This window comes from Bos taurus, chromosome 28 (genome assembly GCF_002263795.3).
Source record: "Bos taurus isolate L1 Dominette 01449 registration number 42190680 breed Hereford chromosome 28, ARS-UCD2.0, whole genome shotgun sequence".
In the NCBI taxonomy this organism is placed as follows: Eukaryota; Metazoa; Chordata; class Mammalia; order Artiodactyla; family Bovidae; genus Bos; species Bos taurus.
This window is the reverse complement of record NC_037355.1, coordinates 43,042,449-43,069,200: the sequence shown is the minus strand read 5'-3', so window position 1 is coordinate 43,069,200 and position 26,752 is coordinate 43,042,449. Positions and strand designations below refer to the sequence as shown.

The 26,752-nt window shown below is 47.0% G+C and overlaps 1 protein-coding gene and 1 long non-coding RNA gene across 11 annotated transcripts in view; one reads left to right on the top strand and one right to left on the bottom strand.

Annotated features, from left to right (window-relative positions):
* WDFY4 (WDFY family member 4) overlaps positions 1 to 26,752 on the bottom strand; it is a 248,179-nt gene that overhangs the window by 199,239 nt on the left and 22,188 nt on the right. For 9 of the 10 annotated variants that reach the window (XR_009493217.1, XM_024986689.2, XM_024986690.2 and 6 more), the window contains exons 2-11: positions 26,307 to 26,557; positions 16,703 to 16,817; positions 15,728 to 15,840; positions 13,567 to 13,701; positions 10,833 to 11,022; positions 8,337 to 8,526; positions 6,139 to 6,296; positions 4,195 to 4,647; positions 3,045 to 3,149; positions 1,438 to 1,628 (exon numbers count right to left, since the gene is read on the bottom strand). Coding sequence is in view for 9 of the 10 variants with exons in the window: in XM_024986689.2 (XP_024842457.1) it covers positions 1,438 to 1,628; positions 3,045 to 3,149; positions 4,195 to 4,647; positions 6,139 to 6,296; positions 8,337 to 8,526; positions 10,833 to 11,022; positions 13,567 to 13,701; positions 15,728 to 15,840; positions 16,703 to 16,817; positions 26,307 to 26,540 (1,884 nt within the window). In the remaining variant the exon portion in view is untranslated. Of the gene's footprint in view, positions 1 to 1,437; positions 1,629 to 3,044; positions 3,150 to 4,194; positions 4,648 to 6,138; positions 6,297 to 8,336; positions 8,527 to 10,832; positions 11,023 to 13,566; positions 13,702 to 15,727; positions 15,841 to 16,702; positions 16,818 to 26,306; positions 26,558 to 26,752 lie in introns of those variants that run through there. The other variant, NM_001205945.3, reaches the window with a different exon arrangement.
* On the top strand, positions 6,024 to 20,275 carry LOC132344153 (uncharacterized). The gene is made up of 2 exons (XR_009493279.1): positions 6,024 to 6,178; positions 12,943 to 20,275. It is a non-coding gene; the product is annotated as an uncharacterized lncRNA (long non-coding RNA).

The window sequence follows — 26,752 nt, the reverse complement described above, 5'->3', positions numbered from 1 at the left end:
AGGATTAAGCATCTTTTAATTTCATGGCTGCAATCACCATCTGCAGTGATTTTAGAGCCCCCAAAAATAAAGTCTGACACTGTTTCCACTGTTTCCCCATCTATTTCCCATGAAGTGATAGGACCAGATGCCATGATCTTAGTTTTCTGAATGTTGAGCTTTAAGCCAACTTTTTCACTCTCCTCTTTCACTTTCATCAAGAGGCTTTTTAGTTCCTCTTCACTTTCTGCCATAAGGGTCATGTCATCTCATGGCTAAATATGGTTGAGGGTTTTATTTTGGAAGTGAGAGCAACTTTGTATTATACGAAATTCACCAGTGTCCAGTATAACATGGTAATGCAACAGGAGTGTGTTTTGCATGCAGGTTCTTCTGCACATAGACGTGACAGGCCCCGAGATCAGTTCCCTGGGGGATATTTGCATTTCAGTCTGCTCTTCTCTTAAACAACCATAAATGAAAGATAGAAGATTTTTGTTAAAGGTATAAGCCCCCACAGGCAAAAGAAATGGAAAAGCAGGAACAGAAAGAAAATTGTGAGAGCTGTAAGGGTGATGATACTTACTATCATCTTTAACTATTTTAAGATAATTTGATGATGGTTAACAATATTATTAAAAAATATAGATATGCTTTTCTTTGTTGTCCATAGGTGACACCCTAGTTTGACTTCTCCCTGTGAAACCACTGTTCCTGTGCCTTTGACTGCCTTTGGCTTCCTCTTCCCACTTCAGACATTCCCGCCTCTGTGACCCTTCCTCAAACATGCAAGGCAATTTCTACTTCTCTGTTCCCATGGCAGCCTGCTTTCAGCATCTACCAGGGCATAACCATGCTGCATCACCATGATTGCTTACTTAATATTAGTCCTAGGCTAGAGCTACCAGTTAGCAAGGGCTGAGTTCCATTCAGCTGTGTGTCCCGGGCACTCTGCATCAGGCCTGGTTATCTGGTAGCTGCTCACTAAAGGCTGGGCAGCTAAACGAGGCCGCAGCTTGGCCACCACCGATTCAGGCTCCACTTCCATAGTTTCCAGTGTGGCTGGGAAGTAACTGCCCAACCAAGGACTGCATTTCCTGGCACCTCATGCATCCAGATGAATCCTGCCCAAAGAAAACTGGACATGCACCAGTTCTAGGCCAGAAAAAGAGTGTGCGCCATTTTCTCTGCTCTCCCTTCCCTTGTCTGCTGGCTGGATTAGGTGCCTAGGTGACAGTTTTCCCTGAATGACATTCCTCCCAATTACTGATTGGACCATATGTAAGAAACCTCTAATGTGCCAGGCTATTGAGTGGGTGGGATTTATGTGTGACAACAGCTAGTACTACTCTGCCTGCATGATAAGTGACCAAGTGAGGGAATGAACGCATGGGCAAATGCCAACCACTGGCTGCAGGTCCATAGGAAAGCCCATCACAAAGGAGGACTTGACCTCACCTTCAGGAGGTCCAGTTTCAGCTGTATTTCCCCTTGAGTGGACGAGCACAAAGCGCCCACAATGATGCTCATGTACTCCTCGGCGTTGATGACTGAGAGCTGCTCCAAGATGCTGAGCGAGGCTGCCCGGTAGCACTCGCCATCCAGGAAGATCTTGATGAAGGGCACCATGCCGTGGTCTTTCAGGACAACTGGGGACCAGACAGACAGTATTGCTAGAGTGGTGGGTGTCTTGGGACTTTAGTTTCAATTATAAGAACAGCTTTTCTTTACAATTTCCAAGTATGTTTGGCTACATATGTATATGTTTTTTATACCCATTAGAAACTTTTTTTCCAAAATTAATACTTACTGTTAAAATAAGAAGAGGAATAGAGAAACTATGGAGCTGAGAATTAAAAAGAAAACTCTTTCTTCTCCAGTGAGAATTCTGCTTTTGAAACCACCCTCCCCCTTTTCTAAGTAGTATAAACTTTAACTGCATGTACCTCTGACATTTATTTCCACATAATCCCTAATCCAGGGCCAATGGCAATTCTTATCTTATCAATTCTTATCTCTGCCTAAAGTCTTGTTGAAAGCAAGTCGGAATTTAAGAATGTATTTAATTCATAAGCAGTTTCTTGGGATGGGGGTGGGGGGAGCAGAATCAAAGAAATTTGGCTAACGGTATGTTTTTTGTTTAAAAGTAATCCTAAGAATTTCTTCCCCGGGACTGATCTTTGGAGTAATTACATGTAGAATAAGAACCAGGAAGTAACTGGATCATTCAAATGGCATGATGTGGATTTGAGCTGGTCAACTCCATGAAGCAGAATTTCCCAATTATGGGCCGGGTATTCCTCACGTGGAATCACCTAGGGGGCCTTTTAAAAGTAGATTTCTGGGCTCTACCTTGACCTGATAATTAGATCTCTGGGAGGGAACCTAGGAATATGTATCTCCCTGTTAACCAGAATCTCCAGGAAATCTTTTATAGTCTCACATTAGAGATGCTCTACCATAATGAAATAGTCATTCACATTTGGTATAGTTGACCTGTGAGGGCCCCAGGTAAAGATGCACAACATCCCCAAAGCCATTCATGTCACTTTGTTGATGCATCTGCTTTATAGTATAACATACATGCATATGTTTTATGCATGTATTTTTAAACATGGGAGCCACATGATCTCAGGAAGCTAATTTTTTTTTTTTTAATGAACGAAGCTATTAAATCCATCATGGGCTAGAAGCACATCAAATTATATCTCTTAAAAATGATAACAATATTTTGCAATTTGAATCCTTTTATAAAAGCATCTATAGTCAGTGCAGCAGGATATTAAAAGATTTTACTTGAGGGAAATGGGGTTTCTGTGGTCTCATAAATTTAAGATAACTCTTTGACTCACAACCTTATTTAGCAAACTAAACAGTAAAAAGTGTCAACTGATGTGTCTACCAATTTACTGATGATCAGCAGACATAAAGCAGTAAATGGACATTAGCCACAGTGATAGTGTTGGCTATTCTTTGGATGTAGCCTTTGAACACTGGCATAAATCATCAGGAAATAGCCAATGCTTCCCCAAGCAGTCACAGTGTGAATTTGGTACCGTTCTCACCTGCATTCCTAACTGACCCTTTCAGAAGCGTGACCACCGTTTTCAGCATCACACAAGTCAGCTCTCTTTCTGTATCTTGAACTCCAGGATTGACCTCTTTGTTTCCTGCCATATTTAAGAAACAATGAAAACAAAATTTTAAGCATGCGTGCTATGGCCCCAAATCTCCAGTTCCATCGTTTTTCTACCCGCTTTGTTGTCGTTGTTCAGTCACTGGGTCGTGTCCAGCTTTTCACGATCCCATGGACTGCAGCACACCAGGTTCCCTGTTCTTCACTGTCTCCTGGAGTTTGCTCAAACTCATGTCCATTGACATGTCCAATATCTATCTTCTTAAAGAAAGATGAATATCATGCTTCCATTATAAAGGAGTGTGCATCCCAACTTGTAAGATGTGACCCTACAATCCCTACATCAGAAGCTCTCTCACTTGAATTGCATCTGAATCCCCTGAAGGCTTATAGAAAAATCCAAGGTACATGTATGGGGCATGGTTAGGCAGGAAGATAACCCAGGCCAGCACTCCTGAGGCAGAGGCAAGGGGATGCTGCCAAGAAGCCACGGGCATACAACCCAGCAGGGCACACAATAGTGTGCCCAAGGTTAGAGGGGCAAGCTGGGCCAGCAAGGCCCTGGTTGCTGACCTCTGTTCCAAGTGGGAGACCACTGGGCCCTACAGCCCCATGTGAGCAAGGTGGCCATGTTCCAGTAGAGCCCAGAGGTGACCCCACACCTTTCCCCCACCCCGAGCTCAGGCCTCTCTGAAAGCCCTTTCCCTTTTGCACTCCTGAGGCCCTGTCTCCCCATCTACCCATCTACATACTCAGACAATAACTGGCGCAGGAGGTATCTGATAGCTTAGGACTCATCAGGCCTGAGTTAGTCCCATGAGTTGGCTTAAAGTTACACCTATCCCTCTCAACTTATCGTGGGGAGGAGCAAGCAAGTTACAGAGAACAGGGAGGCTGGCTGCTCTGTGAAGCCGTGGATCCCAAGGGTACTCTCTCTAAGCCTCATGGCAGCACGCGACATTTGCACGCTCACTTCTCTCTGTTCTGTTGATGGGTGGTGGGGCTGGCACACGGACCTGGCCCGGCTAACACTGACCCCGGCCCATCCCCACTTCCCCTCCGATGCTCCAGGGAGGCACCTGACTTCCTCAGGATCTTGGCGTGCTTCCGTAGCTGGGCCAGCAGCAGACCCAGGAGCCCCGAGTCCCGGAAAATGTCAGTGAAGAGTGGGTCGCCACCAGCAATCCTGAGGACACTCTGCAGGGCCACGAGGGTACACAGCGACTCCGGGCTCTCCTGGATCAGGCGCTGCACCTTCCGCAGGATCTCGTGGGGCACATAACGCAGCTCGAACACCAGGGCCTCCAGCATCTGGAAGAAGTGCCTCTGCACCAGGGTCGGCTTCAGGGGCACGATCTCCACAAACTGCGAGATGGGCTGCAGGGTCCACTCCAGGAGGAAGAAGTTGCGGGGGTTCCAGGTCCACATGGTCCTGATGGACGACAGGACTTTGGTGCAGATGATGGGGTCGCTGACTTTGTGGAAAACATTCTGCAGGACTTGAAAGGCCTGAAGATTCTTCACAGTCACCCCTGAAGATGCAAAAAGGAATCATCCTGCAAGCCATTTTTCTTGACTATGCCTAAAAATATGTGGTTAAATTATCAGGAGGATGTGCCATTTAAAGTTTCTACTTTCTAATTCCTGTAGTAAATATCTATCAGAAGTCCAGAGAAGCCATCTGCCTAGGCTATGAGTAAGGTTAGAGCTGCATTGTCCAAGACGTGCTGGCTGATTAAGCATTGAAACGTGGCTACTGTGAATCCAGGCGTGCCATGAGTTAAAAATACACGCCAGATTTCTAAGACATAGCACAAAGAAATGAACACGATGAAAAAAATCATTAACGGTTATTTGTATGATCACATTTTTGATGGTAATATTTTGGCTATATAGAGTTAAATAAAATATATTATGAAAAATAATGTAACCTGTTTCTTCTTAATTTTAAAAATTTTGTAATTAGAACATTTAAAATTATGTAATGTGGCTCACATTATATTTCCATTGGCAGCACAGGGGCTGGAGGACTGGTTTCAATTAGTTAAAATCAAATGATGCTAAAGATTACTAAGCAAAGTCAGTTTCATTTCTAGACAAGTTATTAAATAAAAAGACCATCTGAACCCATCCCCCCTTTTCTCTCCAGATACAAGGTGAAGCCTCATTCTATCCTGCCCTTGAGACACATCCTCACAGAATTCTCTACTTCCAGCTCTCCCTGCCTCAGACACTCAAAATGTTTCTGAAACTCCTCTCTAGTCCACACACTGCCCTGTGTGTCTGCTGGAGTCACATCCAGTGGCTTTTCCTACACTGGCCTCACAGCTTTTCACCCTCCACTTCATCCCCCTCCTTCCTTCCTGGCCCACCCATCCTTTGCCTTGAGACCTCTCTTGAATGAGACTGTCTGTGCAGTTTCCTGACTGACCCAGGCAGAGCTAAACCCCACCCTTCATGTAACTGTTCTTATTTATCAGCCAGTTACTGAGTAGATTATAGCTCGGGGTTTATGTAGAGCATCGGAATGTATAGCTCGGTCTCTGTAGAGCATCTTTAAGGCACAGACACCTGGCCTGTTGACAGTGGTTTCCAGCATGGTGCAGAGTGGCTGCTGGACAGAAGCATCAGTACATGTTGATTGAATTCATCAATCAATCAATCAATATATCATAGAACTAAGGGGGCACTGACTCTGAGCCTGGGTTGCTATTTCAGGGCCATCAGCCCCTGTTAGACAAGCAGATGTCACCGAGGAAGTCACGTCAGAGGTGAGAGTGGAAACCACAGACTGACTGTCTCCATTATTTGAGCAAACATTTCCTCTAAGTCTCACCCAGGGCATTTGGAAAAATGTGTAAGGGAGAGATTCTCAGTACATAGGTAATCCCTCAAAGGCATGACAGAATCAGGCCCTACTGGGTCACTGACAGCTGCCACGGGTTTGTTTCTGCACGGAGAAGCGGGAAATGGCCGGCACCGCCTTGTCAGGGCACAAGGCACCCAGAGACCGCCAGACCCACCGGAAGCCTCCTGATGGAACTTGAAGCCTTCAAGCTGCGGGTAAGTGATGCTGTCGAACACCTTCAGCTCTGACCTCCCACAGGTTGTCAGCCACACCACCAGCCCGAGGAGCTCCTCCAGGTGGGGGTCAGCCTCGCTCTGGGTCAGTCCGTCGTACCTGTGGGGACAGACGAGACCAGCTCCCTGGATGTCTTGGACAGAACAGCCAGGTTTGCTCAAGGTGCTGGTCACAGAGAGGCAGAGGCAATGAAGATCACAGTGCTCGGCAGGACCCCAAAGATCTCCACCAGTTTAGCACCGAAAGGCATGGCAGGGGGGTGGCGGGTGGATAAAAGTCACTGTTTGCAAGCATCAGCCCTAGATCTAAGGACTGGCAGAGATAGAATACAGAGAAACCTGTATTTCAGGTATCTGAAATATCTCTGTATACAGAGGAACCTCTGAGCAGAGCCACAGCAACTGCTCACAGGAGAGCTGCTTTCCATGGAAGGACCCCCAAAACGTACGGGCCTCAGGCACCAACAGGTCAGAGCAACCCCAAAATGAGAGATTTGATATTTCAGAAGAGCAACAATACAAACAGCATGGGAAATAATTGGACTTTATTAGATTTCTTCATGCTTATTTCAAGGGTGGGTATTTCTTTCGTTTTCAGCTACTTATGTGTGGTGGGCTGCCTTGCTCTTCTCATGGAGAATGGTCTCTTAAGTCTCATTGTCATGTCAAGAGTAAAAGTACTGGCAGTGTGACTTCCATTAAGGCAAAAAGGAAAACAAATGAGCCGATATGGGTCCTTTCTGACATTCCCTGGACAGTTTATTTTCCCTCCTGCCTTCCACAAGAAGTCTGGGGAAAACCAACCAGCCATTTAACCAAAGAGATATTGAGGAATTGCTATGACAGAGACGTCCATGGTAGCAGTCACCAGTCAGTGATGGTCCAAACTCATGTAAAACATGGCATTCTCATAGATACATTCCTTGGGCTTCCCTGGTGGCTCAGACAGTAAAGAATCCACCTGCAATGCGGGAGACCTGGGTTCCATCGCTGGATTGGTAAGATCCCCTGGAGAAAGGAATGGCAACCCACTCCAGTATTCTTGCCTGGGAAATTCCGTGGACAGCTACAGTGAGCTATAGTCCATGGGTCACAAAGAGTCAGACACGACTGAGTCTAAGATTAAGTCTGAGTCTGACAGACTAAACACATGGAGATGTTCATGCTGTGTGTGCCTTTGGAGGAAGGTCCTCTGGATGTTGTCATCTAATCCCATTCCTTTGGGATTTCAGTCCCCTTATCCGGGTCCTCCCTCTAGACTAAAAGCCTGACTCTGTAGCAAAATCTGTGAAGCACAGTGATAATCTGCACCCTACAGATGAGCAACGCTGCTCATAGTCAGAGTGAAGCCAAGGGAATTTTTGTGGCTTTGCCCTTATCGAGCTTCCCCATAACCAGTGGGAGAGTTTGGGCCATCAGCAAGTTTCTTTCACTTCCATCCCTTGGTTTATCCAATCCCTGAACCCAACTTGAAGATGACATAGCAATTAAGAGTGGAGGAAATTAGTCCAGAGTTTGCTGAGTCACATCTTTGTGTGGTTCCCACGGATGAATAATTTGAGAAAAACAGTAAGGGAAAGGCCCTCTGAGACAGAGAATGGAAGGAAGCCAGTACAGGAACATTATCAAGCAAGAGCAGTTGGACCTTAGTCCTCCTGGGGACTCTGGAAGGCAAAGTACAGCTATCCCACCCAAGGGGCAACTTTGCCGGGTGCATATCCATCAGCTTCTACCAGTCATTGGTAGAGGGCTAGTCCTGGGGTTTGCTGACCTGTGGGCACTTCCAGCCCCACAGCATACAGGCAGAACTCGTCACAGCCATCCTAGAAAGCCTTCCAACAGAGGATGTGGACTCTGACAGGAGACTGTCAGACTAGCAGGCAAGCTGGCAGTATATGCCACCAAATGGACTCGGTAAAGCTGTTATTGAGCTCGCCCATTGGTTTCCTAAAGAAGTTAACTTCAAACTCAGCTGCACATTGAATTACTTTCGCAGTAAAGTCTCTCTGGACATGATCTATGGAGATTTGTATTTCAGAAGACATTCTGAGAAGCCTCAATATCTTTCTCCAGAGCGCCATATATGATTCTGAGGACCTCAGCCTCCGCTGTTTCTTTCCCACCAAGCGCAGCCACTTACCGAAGTAACACTTTGAGCAGCAGAGGGTAGCCCTCCCCAGTCTCAAACTCCAGGAACAGAGCTGAGGAGATGGGATAGGAGTCCTTCACAAAGCCCAAGACGAGGCTCACTACCTCGCTCACCTCAGGAGCGGGGAGGGTGTCAACAAGCCTGGAGAGGTTCTGGAGGGAGATCTTGATGCAATCCATGGCTGTAGGAGGAAACACACCCACACTGAGCTCAGAGACAACAGGTTTGCTGCAGTGGTCATTCCCTCCCCACCTGATTTTAAATTGCATGTCAAGATGTGAATAAGAATTCTTCTAAAACGCTTCTGTTGACTCTTGGATCAAGAAGAAGCTGCCTTTCTGAGAAGTGTCATCCTGAGAGCCACGCTCTGGGGCCCAGATGGAGAGTAAGTTAAAAAGGAAGAGGATGAAAATCTCTTAGCCCTCTGCCCCTAATTCCCAGCATGCAGAGGAATCCAAGTCCATTAGATAACAAAAGGCAAGACACAAGACCTGAGTGTCACAGGAGACCTTAAGGAAGCAATGCTGTGCAGAAATTAGCTTGATGAAAAGTGCAGGGAAGGATACATGAACACGCGGGAAGATGAAGGGCAAAAAGAAGGCGTGTTTCAGCTACTAAAGAATCCAGAGGGTTGGAGCCTGGAAGCGTGCTCCACAAGGCAGAGGACGGGAGACGGTCCAGCTGGTGTGTGGCCTGCTATGGAACGCACCGTTTACCCCAGAGCTGTGAGAGGCCAGGGGAAGAATTGAGTCAGCAGAAAGATGCCATTGGGTTTGCATTTTGATGGATCACTGTTTTTAGGGCCCTTTTGTTAGGAGAAGCCTCTTCTGAATGCCAGGAAAGCCAAGCCAGTGTTCAGGAAAAGTGTCTCTCAAAATTTGAGATAAGGCATGTTCAGTCCCTCACCTGCGAGCCAAGGACACGCTCCCAGGACTGAATGCTGGGCAGGGAAGCACTGAGAGTTGCCAGCTTGGCAGGGAGACACCAGCCTAGTGCTCACTTCCTGACCTTCTCCTCAGCCTACAGGCCCATGGAAAATACTCATTCCCCTGCAGGGGCCCTGGGCACAGCACTCTAGGTGACTACATCTCCATAACATGGCTTTTTTTTTTTTTTCCAGCTGAGAATAATGACCACAGTGAGAGACCCCTGACACCAAGGCAGGCAGCTTTTCTCAGGGGTCTCTGGCTCTAGCCTGTGAGGGGTGCCTGTTGCTGAGCACTTCAGGCCTGGCTCAGCCTTACACTATTACTGCTGGACCATAGCTTCATCGGGAAATTTCAGTCATGAAACGGGATGATGTTTTATCCCAGGGCTCGGTTACAGTGAGAGAGGGGACTTGCATGTGCCCAGCTCTCACCCCCGACACCCTCTATTACAAGGGGTCCCAGAAAGAAGACAAGTCATGGGACAAGTGCTTGTGGACAAGCAGGTCACAGTGGCAGGCTCAGATCCCTCGGAGTTAACCCAAGAGATGGACGGCTGTGTTCCTAAGAGGCACTTCAGCTGGTGAAGCTGAACAATGGTGCTGCGAAGGTCCGCTGAAGACTTTTGTCAGAACCTACTCATCCACGTTATCCTTGCAGAGCCTCCCTCCCTCCCCACAGTGGGCCAGCATCCCAAAGGAGGCCAATGCATTTTCCCAAGATTCTGCAGGCCACAGAGGTGTCTGTGCTTCCCAGCATTACCCGCGTCCTTGGGAGACAGACGATGCTAAGGGAAGTCCTGGGACAGCTAGAATTGATTCCCTCAGGGTACAACCTTTGATCACAGCCACGTAATGATGCTGGGATGCTGACCAATGGGGCGCCCACTGCCAGGTACTATCTGAGGGCTTCAAATATGCCAACTCATTAATGCATCCCAGCAATCCAGTGAGATCAGCGGGGTTGTTATCTCCACTTTACAGACAAAGGAGCTTGAGCACACAGGCAGTAAAGTGCTCAAGGCCACTCAGCTAGTGGGACAGGGCCGGAGCCCACAGCCTGGCTGTCTGACCTCAGAACCGAAGTCCTTAACTCTTACACACACTGTCCAGAGCAGAGTCTAAGGTGCCGGAATTGGCATCTTGGGTTTAATATGTGATTCTCTTCTTCACTAGCTGGGGAGCCTTGGCAAATTCTTCTATCGCGCTCAATCATCTGCTTCCTCACTACAAAATGGCATTAATCGTCAATATCTAGCTCAAAAAATTAGATAATATACGAATGAGCTCAGCATAGTATGTGCTTGACAGTATGTGTAGTAAGTAAGTTGCCCTTTCCCTCTCCCTTCCAACAGATCATCAAAATGAACAGTAAAAGCCCCGTCACGAGTGGGCCCAAGTAACATAGGGTCACCCACCAGGCATAATTGGACATCAGTGAAAACCCTGTTTGTTCATCTCTTTTTGGATCCCTGGAATCTATGCTGATGCTGCCAGGGCATCCCAGGGTCTTATTCTAGAAAGTGTGCCCACAGACCATCCCTGGTCTCCCAGGGTCATACCCTGCAGGTATTGGATGACGCCGACGTTCTGGGCCTTGGAGATAGTCTTCAGCACACAGAAGGTGGGCTCCTTCCAAAAGCAGCAGCTGTGCTCTCGAAGACATGTCGTGGCAATCATGAGAGACTGGAGTTCATTTCCTGAGAGAAGTCCCTCCAGACTCTGAGCCTCTCCGCAAATGTTGAGCAACATCTGACGGGGGAAAAATACAAAGTCTCTGGTTAGGAAGCCTCCTTCCTGTAATGAATTTGTTCCTTACTTTTCCTTGTCTCAGCAGGAGAGATAGAATTGTGGATGATCACCCTCTGCCTGAGACTGGTAAGGTCAACAGCCACCCATAAAAAGGTGGCAGGGCTAAAATGTGGACTCCTAACCCAGTACAAGCAGTGGTTATCCTTTCCACGTCAGAATAACACAAGAGTGTTTGACTCAGAGAGGTGTCTTATTACACAGACATGCAGAAAACGCCACCTGTGATTAAAATACAGAATTAACGGTGCTATTTAAAAAGAGAGCTGTGTTCCTGGATCCCTGGCTGGCACTCAACCTCTACTTCTCCGTAAGATTACGAGCGCTATCCTGTAACCTCCTAGCTGGACTTCTTGCCCCCATCCATCCCATGTTCCTATGGTTACCTCCTGAAAACCTACTGTGCACGGGCATGGAAACCAAACGCTCTAACATGGCTCAGGGTTCCGCGTGGCCCAGCCCTGCCTCTTCCCTCATGTTACCCTGTGCACTCTCCTTTTGGCTCTTGGTGGTCTTGTGGGGACCCTCCTCCACTTTGGCGAATACAGAAAGCTCTTTCTGCCAAATCCTTGAACCCCTTTTTGCACAGTGATGGTCTCAGCTGGATAGTCATGGAACTGGGGACAGCCCCCCTTTTCTGGTCTCCCCTGAAGATGGCCGGTGATTGTGGCCATGCGACCCTTCACCTGGCCAGCCGTTTCTTCTCCTCTCCTGTCTCCTCCCCCTTCACATCTCCATCCCAACCTTCAGCTCCCTGGTTCAATGCCATTTCCTCAGAATTGTCTCCATTTGTGCTCAACCATAAGTCAGGTCCCCTGGCTCTCATTTCCAAGCACATCTCAGTTTTCCATCAGAGCATTTAAAAAACTGGATGCTGCTCCTTTATCCATGCGATTGTTCTCCCCAGTTGGCTTCTCTATCTCTCTGTCATCTCTATGAGAGGGTGTGGGTCTAGTATAGAGATGCACCCAAGAGGAGCTCTGTACATTTTTGTGGAATGAAATAAGGAAACTCTGAAGAACCTTGAGGTGGTATCGCTGTGGCTCACATTCTGTCCATACATAGAGAGGGCCACTGAAGACAGGGCTGCATTAATTCCCTGCAGAGCACGTGGAAACCACACAATAAAGACTTGTTAAGTACCCAGTACTGTGTCCTGACCACCACTTAAAATATGATTTATATGTGGGCAAATGAGGCCTACATTTCTAACAAGTGAAGCTTAGGGGACAGCCCTGCATAAGTGGAATCTGGCAGAACTCGTGAGATACCCGCAGGTAACGAGGATTCTGGCTTGAGCATTGGTCTAAGATGGGCGCAGGTGTGAACACGCATGTTCAGTGGCCAGCTGCACTGGCGGTTCCCAAACGGTCCTGTGTACCTGCTCCGTGTGATACCCTGGCCAAGGCGCAAAGAGAAGGAAGGCAGACAGTACCCCGCCTCCACTGGAGAGGCCAGGGGAGTTTTCTGGAGAACACAGCACTCCAGAAGCTGAGAAAGCAGAACTTGTCAGTAAAGGGGTAGGGGAGAGAGGTGAGAAGTTATGTGAAAAGTCTCTGCCAGTTAGAGAGGACAGGAAAGACGGGCAGTGACAGGAGCACACCGCACGTGACAGTGGCCTGAGATGGTCCGAGAGGAGAGATGGAGGTGACCCCACAGAGCGCTTAAATGCAGACTCAGAAGCCAGATCCCCAGGGTTCCAATCCCTGCCCCCACCCACCTCCTCTATGACCCTTACTGTTGTTGAGTCGCTAAGTTATTCCCACTGTTTTGTGACCCCACGGACCATAGCCCGCCAGGCTCCTCTGTCCATGGGATTTCCCGGGCAAGAATACTGGAGTAAACTTCCATTTCTTTCTACAGGGGATCTTCCTGACCCAGGGCTGAACCCATGTCTCCTGCTTGGCAGGTGGATTCTTTACCACTGAGCCACTTGGACTCTGGACTCGTGTTTACTCACCGTACTTTAGATCCCGCTGAATGAAGATGACAATACCACTCACATCCTGTGATGCAAGACAGGACTCAGGCAGGTGATGGGTGTAAGGTTAGGGAACAAGGCTGGTATATAGAAAGTTCTTATAGAGTTACACAAGGGGGTCTTAGCGAGTTTGTTCTCAGAGGTGCAGGGGCCAGAGACAGGAGGTTCCAGGCATCCAGGAGGGTGGGCAGGACCCTAGAACACAGACTGGAGGACAAGAAGTTGGTGCAGCCAAGCAGAGGAGGAGGAGAAGCACACTGTTCTGGAAGAGAACAAGGGCAACACAGAGATACAAGGAGGCGGAGAGAAACTCTGTCTTCCAAATGCACGGGATTCCGCAGCCTTTGCAGAGCCTAGGGGTGAAGGGGTGAGCTGGGCCCTCCAGGAGAATAGAGGAGGCTCAGAGCTAGGGGTAGAGAGAGACCATAGGAGGTTGGAGAAGCAGGTTGGAGGACCAAGAAGCAGCTTGGCCTAGGCCCAGGGAGTCCAGCCCTTCCCCTACTCACCTGCACAAACATCCTCTGAACTTGAACATCACTCTCTAAAAGCTCATCCGTTTCCAGAGGAAAAACAAAGAACAGGTAAAGGCACTGGAGGAGCAGGGCTGGGAGCCCAGATTCAGCAACTCTGCCCAGCGTCTCCTGCAAGGGAAGTTCAGACGTGACCCAGGGCTGCAGAGCACAGCTCCAGACCCAGACCAGAGAGGTCATCCAACTCGTTTCTTTCAGCCACGAACTTGGGGAAGTCACTTCCTCTCTCTGGGCGACACATTCTCAATTAGGAATGGAGACAATTTTAGGGCCAGAGGGACAGCTGTGAAGATTAAGTTTACATAAAGTGTGTATTATGTGCTAGGTAGATGTATCTTTTACACGATAGATGATAGGAAGGAAGGTGGGGGGGGGGCTGCTGCAGAGCAGAAATCAAGGGCATTCCTGGCAATCACACCACTGATTTTGACAGGTTTCCTCCTGATGAGGGAACTGGAAACTCAGTCAGGAAGAGGTGGCTGAGAACAAGTTCAAGCATCTGAATTAAGGACATGATCAGGGCCCTTTCCATCCCCTTGCTCAGATCCAAGACCTCAGTTTGACCCAAACAGCCCTATCGGTGAGGACCAATAACCCAGAGAGCCACACACCTCAGCAGCCCCAGGACTGCCAGACAGAGGACAAGGAGTCAGAACAGAGGGATCAGCCTGAGTGTGCAGCGTCCCAGGGCCTCTCTCCACGGGCTCTGCCTGCAGCTCCACTGTGTTACTGCACTGTAACCTCTGCATGTGTGTGCACATACATGAGTGTGAGAGAGCACGCGTGTGGCTAATATAAAGCACACAATATCCCACCCTATTGACTAAGCTGACAGACACGGTGGGTACGTTAGAAAAAAGAAAGGAAGAATGTACAGTCTGGGCCAGCACCAGGCTGCTGGTGCCTAAAGGTTTTCACTGCAGGTAATGTCTGCCACCTGTATCGGGCACATGCCCCTGCGTGGCCGCACTCAGGGTGTCTCTCCCTGTGCTCTGAACTGCACCATCTCCCCAGAAAGCCAACTGCTTACTCTCTCACTGCTTTGGAGGCAGACTCCTCCCAGCAGAAAGCAAGGCTTTAGGTTAATTTTTACTGCCCATGCTGAAAACAGGCCTTCCTCAGCAGGTGAAGAGCCCCTACCCTGTGCTCCAGGTCACTGTCCCTGATGTGGTCCAGGCGGTTCACAGAGAGGAAATGTCAGGCAGGTGGTCCTCCCGCTGGTGAGCAACTGTTTGCCGTGCTCCTCTCCCGCTTCCTGGTACCATCTCCAAATGCCCGTCAGATGCCCGTGTTCACCACTAGACAGAGGGCAGCCACCGCCCCAGCCTGGTTCCCTGCTGCTCCTAGGCTGGGCACCAGGACACTCACAGTGGGCACTCTCACTAGACAGAGGAGCCTCTGGACCTGCCCTGCACAGGACTTTGGGTCCTTTATGCTGACGGCCACAGCTTCTGGGGGCTGCTTCTGAGAGGCCACCCATCATCGGCAGACCACTCAAGGTCCCCGCCTCATGGTGGGATGAACACAGCCAGGATGGGGCCTGGAGGGTAAGAAGGAATAGCGGTCGTTTTCATCTCTGGTGCGGCACGGGGCAGGTGCCTGCAGGCCTGGCTCCTTTAGTCTGAGTTCAGCAGGAGGCAGTAAAGAGCAGTGGCTAAAGCATGGAGTCAGACAGGCTGCACGTCACAGGCAAACCTGATTGTCATCACCAGCGCAGCATCACTGCAATCTGATTCCTAGGGTCTTGGGAGGATTAACTGCACAATGCATGGCGTGCACCCAGCCCCGCCCTGACACACAGGAAATGTAGTCTACACATCACCCATCACTGATCCTCACACTAACCCTAGAAGGGAAGCACTATTATCTCTAATTTTAAAATTAACAGCACAACAGAGATGCAAAGAAATCAAAGAATGTGTGCAAGGTGGCACACAAGGTGAAAGGGCAGGATGAGACCAGGCGGGATTTCAGACTCTGAAGTCCATGTTCTTTATCCAAGGGGCGTCGAGGGGGAAAAGCTGTAGGTCAGTTTCGTGGAAAGAAAGCACCCTGGAGGAATTCCACTGCCCTGTGCTGGGACACTGGTGAGACGTGCCCAGCCAGGGAGGCGGGGCCAGTGGGGCCTGGAACTTACGGCATCCGTCCCCGTGAGCACATACACCGACTTCAGGAGTAGGTGACCTTCCTGATGCACGTCCGCATCTCCCTTCCACTGCAGCAGCTTCCCGGCTGCCACCCGTGCTTGCTCTGGCAACAGTGTGGGGAGGAGAGAAAGTGTCACCAGTAGGCCGTGCGGTGGCCAGGTCACCCAGCTTGCCTCCACTTGGGCCCCTCTCTCCCTAAGGTATGCCTTAGCATCCTTACGGAACCTCCGCCTTTTGCACGCCCGACAGTGATGCCTGTATCTACACCAAACATTCCATACTCTGTCAGCATTAATCTCCTTGAAGGATAGCTTTTATCATGCCTTCATGCCTGTTCAACAGCCATCAATGGCTCCCTATTGCTAAATAATAAGAACAAGCTCCTCAGCAATTGGACTTGACACAATCCAGTGTCTTCTCCCCACTTCCTATGGCACACAGCCCCTTTTGTCGCAGGGAGTCCTCCATCTACACGATGCTCAAGCTATTCCTTCCCCCGGCATCTCCTTCTTCTCTCTGCCTCATAGCCCAGGCTCTGGGGGTCCAACTCCATGAAGGAAAGGATGTGAGTCAGGAGACCTATAGCAGGAAATTTGCTTGGCTTTGGTTTTGTGTGTGTGTGTGTGTGTGTGAGTGTGTCTGTGTGTGTGTGTGTGTGCGCATGTTGGGGGGAGCAGTGTCTGTGTGTGTATATATATCACACACATACATAGGGTAGGGTCAGTGGTGTGAGTGTGTGTCCCTCCCAAGAGCAGCAAATTTTCCCAAGTTCGCCTTCTCTTCCCTCTTCTGGCCTTTTCCTCTCTTCTCCAGGGTCCTCAGGGTCAGAACCTGGCCTGCTGTACATGTTCAAAGGCTCTGCTCTAACTCCCCTAGAAAGCAGAGGGGCTTCGCCAGAGGCCTGGGAGGGGCCCACAGAGCTGTTTTGCTCTGCATGAGGTCCTCCAGGACAGCTCTTCTCTTACCTGCAGGCTTTCCCACAAGTGCCTTCTGTATTTCTTGGGCAAACTGGTTGGAAACATCTTCAGCCAGCCTTTGAAGACTGGGAAAGCAGATGATCCCCACGGAGTGTTCCCAGGCCTGAAGTGCAACATGCAGGATTCACTCAGTGGTGTCAAAGCTCCAAAACTAGGCATCAGAATCACCACCCCGCCAGCCTAAGTCACTTTCTCAGGTTCTCGGAAAGCCGCCGAATCACCCACGCTCCAGCTCCCACTGTCTCCCTACACAAGTGAGATTCTGTGAATTCTTCAACTCATGCTGAGCTCCAAACACACCCAGCTTTGACTCTGGACGTCTCCCCTGAGCTCGCGCTCCTGAAACACCAAACACACTGTGCTGACTCCACTGCCTTCCCCCAAACCCAGTGTATCTCCTCTCAGGGAAATTCCAAGAGCAATTCTCTAGGTCCCTCCTGCCTCCCCTTCCTCACCATCAATTTCTGGGTCTCACTGATTCTCCTCTTACACTCTTGTCATGGCCCTACTGAGCACTCACCTGCTCTAGAGGGAAATTCCAAGAGCAATTCTCCAGGTCCCTCCTGCCTCCCCTTCCTCACCATCAATTTCTGGGTCTCACTGATTCTCCTCTTACACTCTTGTCATGGCCCTACTGAGCACTCACCTGCTCTAGAGGGAAATTCCAAGAGCAATTCTCTAGGTCCCTCCTGCCTCCCCTTCCTCACCATCAATTTCTGGCTCTCACTGATTCTCCTCTTACACTCTTGTCATGGCCCTACTGAGCACTCACCTGCTCTAGAGGGAAATTCCAAGAGCAATTCTCCAGGTCCCTCCTGCCTCCCCTTCCTCACCATCAATTTCTGGGTCTCACTGATTCTCCTCTTACACTCTTGTCAAACCTCGTGCAAATATTTTAGTGTGGTAGTGCAAGTATTTCTTTCAGATAAATTCTAAAAGATAGAATTGTAGATTTAAAAAAGCAGGATTTTCAATTGTTGTTGTTCAGTCGCTCAGTCATGTCCGACTCTTTTCGTGAGACCCCCATGGACCGCAACGCACCAGGCTTCCCTGTTGTTCACTATCTCCTGGAACTTGCTCAAACTCATGTCCATTGAGTCAGTTATACTATCCAATTAAAAGAGTGGTTTTTTTTACCATTTTTTTAGTGATATGGTACCTATTACTATTAATAACTACTAACTCACTCTCCAGAAAAAGTTTACCAGATTAGCCTCCAAGGGCTCCTTGGAAAAGGGCTGATTTCTCTCCACCCACACCAATATCGAGCACTGTGGTACTTTTTCATCTTAAATAAGAAAACTTACAGAAGAAAAAAATATCTCATTTAAGTTGCAATCTTTGGGTAACTAGAGTGGATGAACACTTTTAATGCCTTTTGAATTAGCCTATTATTCTATTGGGTTTTTCATTATTTTCTTATTTATTTCTAAAATCTTTTTATATACAAAAATCATTAACCTTTGGTCTATAACATTATCTCAGTTTTTCTGAATCTGTCACTTCATCTTTAAGTGTGGTATTGCTTGGTAAACTGGACAGAAATCTGAAATTCCCATGACATGAAATTTCTCAGTCCATTCCTTCACTTTCTGGATTTAGTTCCAAGCTTAGGAAATCCTTTTCCAGTCCAAGTTGTTGCCGTCATTGTTTTTAGTCTCCCGTTTCTTTTAATTTCCTTAAAATCCTCTCTTATCTGTCCCTTTCATCTCTATCCCATCTGGTCTTCTTTTTCCTCAGACTTTCCCTGACTATTGTTTAAAATACTATTTAATAGAAGTCTTACAATTCTGCTGGGGATGCCAGACTCGTCCCAGAATTTCCTCCAGTTTCCAGAGTAATCCTGTTCCTAGGTCTGCTTTGCATGTGAGTCCTTTCCCTTTGTTCTCCCGTGTCGTCCCGGGCTGAGTACAGAGCAGAGCGACTATCCTTGGCCCCGAACTTGAGTTCCTGGCAACTCCTGACCCCGGGTTCCCACCAGGGAGGTAAGCTGCTGTGCCCATTCCTGGCAGTGAGTGGCCACTGAAATGCAATTTGCTAGATTGTCATCCACTGCTCCCACTCCTTCCCAAAGGCCTGACCAATTTTTTTTTAAGCTGAGATCCTCCTTCTAGAAAGGGTGAGAAAGACATAACATTTCCAAAGGGAAATCATTCTCAGCGTGTTTCCTTGCAACATATACTATGTTTGTTTAAAAGTCAAAACCTTTAAAACTCTTCTTGATGTGAAAAGACACTATATACAAAACGAGGATGCAGACTACAGGTCGGGAGACAGTATTTGTAATGCATGTAACTGACAGAAGGCTGGTATTTAGACCCCTATAAATTAATTTTTTAAAAGGCTGATTTTTTAAAAACAGGCAAATGAAGCAACACACAACTTATTGAAAGATAAACAGAAAATTACTAATAATCAGGGAAACGCAAACTATAACTGCAAGAAGATATTTTATGCTTTTCTGGTTAGCGGAAAGGAAAAATCTGACAATACCAAATGTAGGGAAAGTGAGGAACCATGAACCCCCATACCCTATGCTGGAGAGTTACTTGAAAGAACCTCTTTGAAGAGGCATTTAACATGATTAAATAAAGCTAAGGGGGCACATGTCCAACCACCCAGCAATTCCAGTGCTAGAGAGAAGTCTCTAAGTGTATCCCTAAACATGCTGCGTGTGTGCACAGGTGACATGGACAAGAAATATTTATGCAATGTTATTTTTGATTGGGAAAAATTTAACGTTCATCAATAGGATAATGAATGATTTGTGACAAATTTATACAAGGATAGCACATAGAACTGAAAAAGAAAAAAGAAATAGAGCTGTATCAATACAGATAAATCCCAGAAATAGAATGTTGTGGAAAAAGCAAATTGTGAAAGTATATTACAGTTTGAGTCTACAAAAACTTGTCAGACTATACATAAATTACATGATATTATTACTTATGGTTATAAAAATACACCCATATTATTGTATAATTTACATACAGTTTTATAGGTATCTTAGAATGATACCATAATATAGTTTTACAACTTGCTGTCTCTTTGTATATTATTTCGCACAGGGCATGTTAATTCAGCAGGTTGGGAGTTACCATTGGGAGGGAGCGGAAGGGGAATAAGTTCTTGAATTTATATAAAGGTGGCTTTAGTTTATCTGAAATGCTTTATTTCTTTTATATGGGTGGTGCATGCATGCATGCTAAGTTGCTTCCATCATGTCTGACTCTTTGTGACCCTGTGGACTATAGCCCGTCAGGCTCCTCTGTCCGTGGGATTCTCCAGGCAAGAATACTGAAGTGGGTTGCCATGCCCTCCTTCAGGAGATTTTCCTGACCCAGGAATCAACCCTGCATCTTACTTCCTGCCTTGACAAGCAGATTCTTTACCACTAGCACCGCCTGGGAAGCCCATATGGGTGGTGAGCACCTGGCTATTTATTTTGATTTGAACAAAACTTTGTATCTGAATTAGTTAAAAAAATTTCAGCCCTATAAATGAACATAGTCACATCTTTCCTTTGTAAATAAAATAAAGTAAATAAACAGTATATCAGAACTTTGCTAAAACTACATACTATTTTACATCGTAGGCCTCCAACAAATATTTGATAAATGAACATATGACGATGGGACTCACATTTTGCAGAATAATGGCCAAATGTGTTGCTGGTTTTGTGCCGAATGCTGTGCCAAGCACTGACATGCATTGCTTTCACTAATCCACGTAACATACCTTTGGGATTGGTATTATTATTATTCCCACTTTACAGAAACTGAGGTAGAACCAGACGGTAACCTGAGATAACCAGTTAAGCAGCAGAGTAAAGAGTTGAATTATCTCACGCATACCGAGATAGCACGTGCGTGTCTAAGAAATCTATGGCTACCACCTGGAAACCAGCTATCACCTGGAAAAGTTAATCTCTGGAGAGAAAAGTCAGTCCTCCTGGCTGGGAATTTCAGTGGTAACATTATTTCCTTCCCCAGGACTAAGAACTCTATGATATCTTCCTAACAAATGTCTGTGCCTCCTCCCAGCGCTGGCAAACCCCCGAAAGGCTGATTTGCAGGCAGTTGACTCAGAGGCATCGAGACTGTCTTTGAGCAGTGGGACTCCAGGAGGCACTCCACAATAAAGCTAATTGGGCCACTGTGACTTGAGCAGTGATTGTACACTCAGCCAGATTCTCCCAAGGCTCACACTCCTTCCGGGAACCATGATGGCTACTTCTGGAGGCCCATGAACTCTTTCAGGCCGCTGGGGTGCTATCTGATGCACAGAGGCAATCATTTACTGAATGGTACCATGGAGACCCCAAAGAGTTAAGGCAGCTTTCAAAAGGAACTAATTTTTCCCCCAAATTGGGATTTGCATGCTGGGAGAATATTGCTCAATATTTTAAAAAATTTTTATTTACTTACATTCTCTAAGCTGCACCATCACGTCCTGTGGCTGTCCCCTCAAGTGGAAAAAAGAACAAGAAAATGATGCTCTGGTCTCCAGAGCATAAGGAATGACAGATGCTCTAGAGGAAATGAGAGAAAACCTCGGCTTTGAAAGACAGAGAACCTGGTTAGTTTTCAAGTGTGACTGCCGCATTGCTATTTCTTCATTGCTGCAGAGTTTGATGACTTGGCCTTTAAGTAAACTCAAAACATTTCAGATACTTTCCATGAGTTTCCCCTGCTAATTCTCTCCTTTGTAAGCAGAAAAAAGTGATGCATCAAAAGTTTATTAACATAACAAAAATATTGTTCCCCTGAGAAGGGAATAAACCATGTTGTAGGCCCCACTCTGAAGTGGATTAGAGCCAGAGATGAACAAGAAGGAGTATTTATCCTCACCATCTCCTCTGGATGTCACACTTGGAAATAACTCTTGGTCATCCTTGTTATTACATTTAATGTCACTTCTCTCTCTTCCATAGTCAGTTGAGTCCATGCTGGGTTTATATAAGAATAATTGACCACATCCAACAGTATAAACCCTGTACCACTGGCTGGGCAGTTAGCTTAAGAGTACCTTTTCACACACAGACACACACACACAGACACAAATACAACTGACTTAGTTTTAATTCCAATCCCCCAGCACTAGGAAATAAATGGATTCCTGCTTGTGTTACCCACTGTTCTGATTATCTATTGCTGTATAACAAACAAGCCCAAATTGAGTGGCTTAAAATAACAGCAATCGTTTATTTTTCTCATGGACCTGCAATTCAGGCAGAGCTCAGCAGGAACAGCTTTTCTCTGCTTCGCTCGGCTGGGGTGGCGAACAAGGGCTAAGAGATCCAAGATAGCACACTCACGTGGCTGGCAAATTGTGCTGGCTGTCAGTAGCAGGGCAGCTGCAATGCCAGGAGCTTTGGTTCTCTCCACACGGGCTTTTACTCAGGGCTGCCTGGGCTTCCTCACAACATGGCAGCAGGAGTCTAAGAGCAAGTATTCCAAGTGACAGGGAGAAGCTACAATTCTCTTGAGACCTGAGCCCGGAAATGTCATTTTTGCCCTATTCAATTAGTCAAGCCATCACAAACCCATCCAGGTTCCAGGGGAGGGGACACAGATGTCATCTCTTGAAAGGAGCAGTGTGAACCTATTATCAGTATCCCTAATCTACCAAATGCACAGAGCTGCCTTTTTCCCCATGTCATCCCACCCATGAGATTGTCTGTCCCAGACAGGGAGGAATTTTACACTAATTGCCAAGGATTCCCCATCGTCTAGCTGCCTGCTTTCTCTCAAAGTACATATTCTAAGGACAATCTTCAACAACTACACCTGTAACTCTAGTTTCTCTGTCTATTATTACCCAATATCTATATGCAGAGAGAGGATGCAGGTGGTTCCCTTTTCCCTAAAGCAGTCAACTGAAGGCCAACAGGACCTGCCCGTACTTGTGAGAGGAAGGCCTTTTCTTGCTCTAAGAGCTTATGATAGGAAGGTTTCAGGATGACCAAAGCCCAAGGCTCTCGGCGGGGAAAGAACAATGGTCCATTGAATCCTTCCTGCCAGCACCACCCTGCACCCTGGGGAGTCATTGGCTCTGTGCTGCTTCCTGCGTGATCCAATTAAACCACCTCCTTGTCTGCAAGGTTCTGGGGTCGACTCCCTAAACACACAGGTGCAAGGAGTGGCAGTCTTTCTGAACTCAAGGAGACATAGGAAAGTCTTGACTGGCCACTTGCCATGGGAGATGGCTTTTTAAGTCCTGATACTCCTAAGAGGCTTCTTTGCAAACAAACTCAAAGAACTCTGTTTTATGGATATACAATTCGGAAGAGAGTTTTTACAAGCTTGATTTCTTACATTGTAATCCAATGGCCATCCTCGGGCTTCATCTACAGCTCAGATGTTATCTGCACTACAACCCCTCCCCCACAAAAAAAAAAAAAAAACCAGCTTCCCACCTTCCCCATGTTCCTTTCTGCTACCAATTCTTAATTAAGAAGCTTGAGAGCTATTGTTCTGGCAGGATTTTATTGGTCAGAGCTTAATAGGAACAACAGGTTTGTAAACATATGGGCCTTAAAAGAATATAGATTTTAAGTAAATGATAAAAAAAAAAAGAAAGAAAGAAAAAGCTGATGATAGTCTGCCTCTACAGGGCTCATCAGAGGTGCGCACCAGAGATCCGAAACACAGCAGATTCTGTCAGCGCTTTTGGAGATCGTGGTAACTAACGGGATTTCAAGCTGCGCGTGTGCAGTCAGTTTCCGTGTGCAGTCAGTTGGCGGGAAGGGAATGGGCACCATGTCTACTCTCCATGTGCTGTGGACTCTACAATCCTCATCTGATCTCACCCTCACAGTATCCCAGCAAAGTGGCATTGATTCCTCTTTACAGATGAGGAAACGGGGGCCCAGTAAAATGTAGTAGCTTGCTCAAGGACGCTCAGCGAATAAGCAATGGAGCTGGGTCTGGAGCCCTACTGTTTGACTCAAAATCTCATGTATTCAACAATAGGGCCATCGTTCTTCCTGTAATTAGGAAAGGGTTTGGGAAACATGAACCAATATTGATGTTAGGTTATAATAGGAACCACTTGCTATCCGTGAGGTCAATGTGTATATAGGGTCAGATAACATAAATCAGTGATGTGGCTTGGGTGTATTAGAGAGTGAGGGACTAGGGTGAACTAAGAGACCAAGACCATCTTCTGTTTAAAGAGGTGCCCCTGACCATCTCCATCCAATTATCACTATTGGAGCTACAAATATTTTCAAGAGGAATTTGAAACCTGTCTCACAAGAAAACTTTCCACTTTGAAGAAATGGCACCAATTCATTTTTGAATGAATTCAATTTTGAGAGTCCCTTGGACTGCAAGGAGATAAAACCAGTCAATCCTAAAGGAAATCAGTCCTGAATATTCATTGGAAGGACTGAAGCTGAAGCTGAAACTACAAGACTTTGGCCACCTGAAGTGAAGAACTGACTCATTGGAAAAGACCCCGATGCTGGGAAAGATTGAAGGCGGGAGGAGAAGGGGACGACAGAGGATGAAATGGCTGGATGGCATCACCAACTCAATGGACATGAGTTTGGGTAAACTCCAGGAGTTGGTGATGGACAGGGAGGCCTGGCGTGCTGCAGTCCATGGGGTTGCAAAGAGTTGGACATGACTGAGCAACTGAACTGAATTCATTTTTAATTCCTAGAAGCCAAACAAACACATTTTAGGTCCTACTCAGTATCCTCTGTTCTCGACAGTTGCAGGTAAAACCTCTATCGGTCTTCCTTACTTTCATAGCACCAGGCCCAAAAGAGACTACAGGAGCTCAATAAATAGCTACTCTGTCCATGGAATTCTCCAAGCAAGAATATTAGAGTGGATAGACATTCCCTTCTCCAGGGGGTCTTCCCAACTCAGGGATCAAACCTGGGTCTCGAATTGCAGGCAGATTCTTTACCATCTGGGCTACTGCTGCTGCTGCTGCTGCTAAGTCGCTTCAGTCGTGTCCAACTCTGTGTGACCCCATAGACGGCAGCCCACCAGGCTCCCCTGTCCCTGGGATTCTCCAGGCAAGAACACTGGAGTGGGTTGCCATTTCCTTCTCCAATGCATGAAAGTGAAGTCGCTCAGTCGTGTCCGACTCTTAATGACCCCATGGACTGCAGCCTTCCAGGCTCCTCCATCCTTGGGATTTTCCAGGCAACAGTACTGGAGTGGGGCGCCATTGCCTTCTCCGTGGGCTACTAGGGAAGCCCAAATATTTGTACAACAAAAGAATGAATTCTCAAATCAACAATCTGGAGAGAGGCAAAGAGGTGTCAAGCCCCAGCTCTCAGGTGCAGAGTCCTTTCATCAGGGCTAGGGCTGCTCAGAGGGGTGGGAAAGATACAGCGCTATGGCTGAACCCAGACACTTTCCCAGGGACTTGGTGGGCGAGAGGCAGCGATTCTCACATTCCTCTTATAAGGCAAAGGTGATCTGAGAACTGGGTAAACGGCCTCCCAGAAGTTGGGGTCATCGAAGCAGGAAGGGCTGGGAGTGAGAAACCTAAGTGGCCCTCTTGGTCTAGTTGCTCTTTTCCAGTATGTTCCCTATGTGCCAGTTATCCAGGCTGCGAAATGGGATATAGGGAGCATACTAGTCCAACACATGAAGAAAATTATGAATTCATAGACAATAAGTTCCTTGGCAATTTTTTACAGAAAGGCATGCCTAAGTATTCAGTGCATCCTATAAATATGATCCCAAGAAAATTCTGAGTCATCTTTGGAAATCATTAAGTATTTCTGGTTAATAGGTTAGATGAAACACATTAGCAAAGGGATTTCCCAATAAAAATCTGCCAAAGCCTCCACCTGGATATCCAAGTTTATTTTCAAATGTGAAAGTATCTCATATTCTCCATACTTTGAATGTAAGTGTATGGATTTTGCAATAATATCCCAAAATCAATGGTCAAGCAAAAACTAAGTCTTCATAAAAAAAGATGCTTTTCTAACTCTACAATTAGACTTTAACACACTCAACTCCAAGGCAGACCTCACTGGCAGGAACTTCATTCCAAGACAATAAAGGAAATTCCTTGTACCCAAACTGTTCTCAGCTGCCACCAGCCAGAGTGCCAGCCCAGTGGGCAGGCTGGGCTTCTCCTGTGTGTCTACAGCCAAGGAAGGGAATACTGCTCTGCTGCTCCCCACTGATCACATCTCAGTCTGCGTTACTGATGCAACTTATGTTCTGACTCTCCCAGGCCCTGGTGTTGGAGTCACCAGCCACGCCGCCACTCACATGTCAGGACACAGATTCCTTTCCTAGCTTCCAAAGGAGCAGGTTTCTCCTCTGGCCCCTAAGCTGGGATTGAACAATATCATTGTTGAACAATGTCCTTTTTTATCTAAAGAGACAATAATACTCAAGAGCCAACTGTCCATCCTTTCCAAGTCCATCCTCACCCTGGAGATAAGCCTTGTTGCTATCTTTATTAAATAACACAACACTCTCCTCTAAGCAACCAATCGGAGACCACTCGTGATGATATTAAAACCACCAACTCCAGCTTCCAATCAGCCCAGAAGGGTCTCCAGAGTGCTGTATCATCTTTTTACAGTTTCAAAAATGAGAATACCAACCTTTAGGAACAGTGGGAGAAGATTCAACAGGCTCTTCTGTTGTTCAGCCGGGCTCCTGGAAGCCAACTGCTGGTATTCCAGAAACTTCCTTTCCAGCATCTCCCAGAGGGCAGTGGGGCCGGGGGTCTGCCCTCCTGGTGGGAAATCAGGTTGCACAGCATCAGGCTGGCCTTTGTTTTTGGAACCTGGATCCTCAGCTCTGTCTTCAGCCTCTGAGACATCTTTCGCCTCCATGCCTCAGCAAAGCAAATCTGAATTCAGAACAAAAAAGAAAACTGAATAGTCCCATCACAACACTTTCTGATGAAGCTGATTGTGGAACGAAATATCATCCTCATTTAGCCCAGTTCCTCTAAGAATCTGAAACTGACTGAAATAAGGAACACTTCTGAAGAAAGAGATTCCAACTTAAATGTGACTCATATTGACAATCTAACATTTGCCAG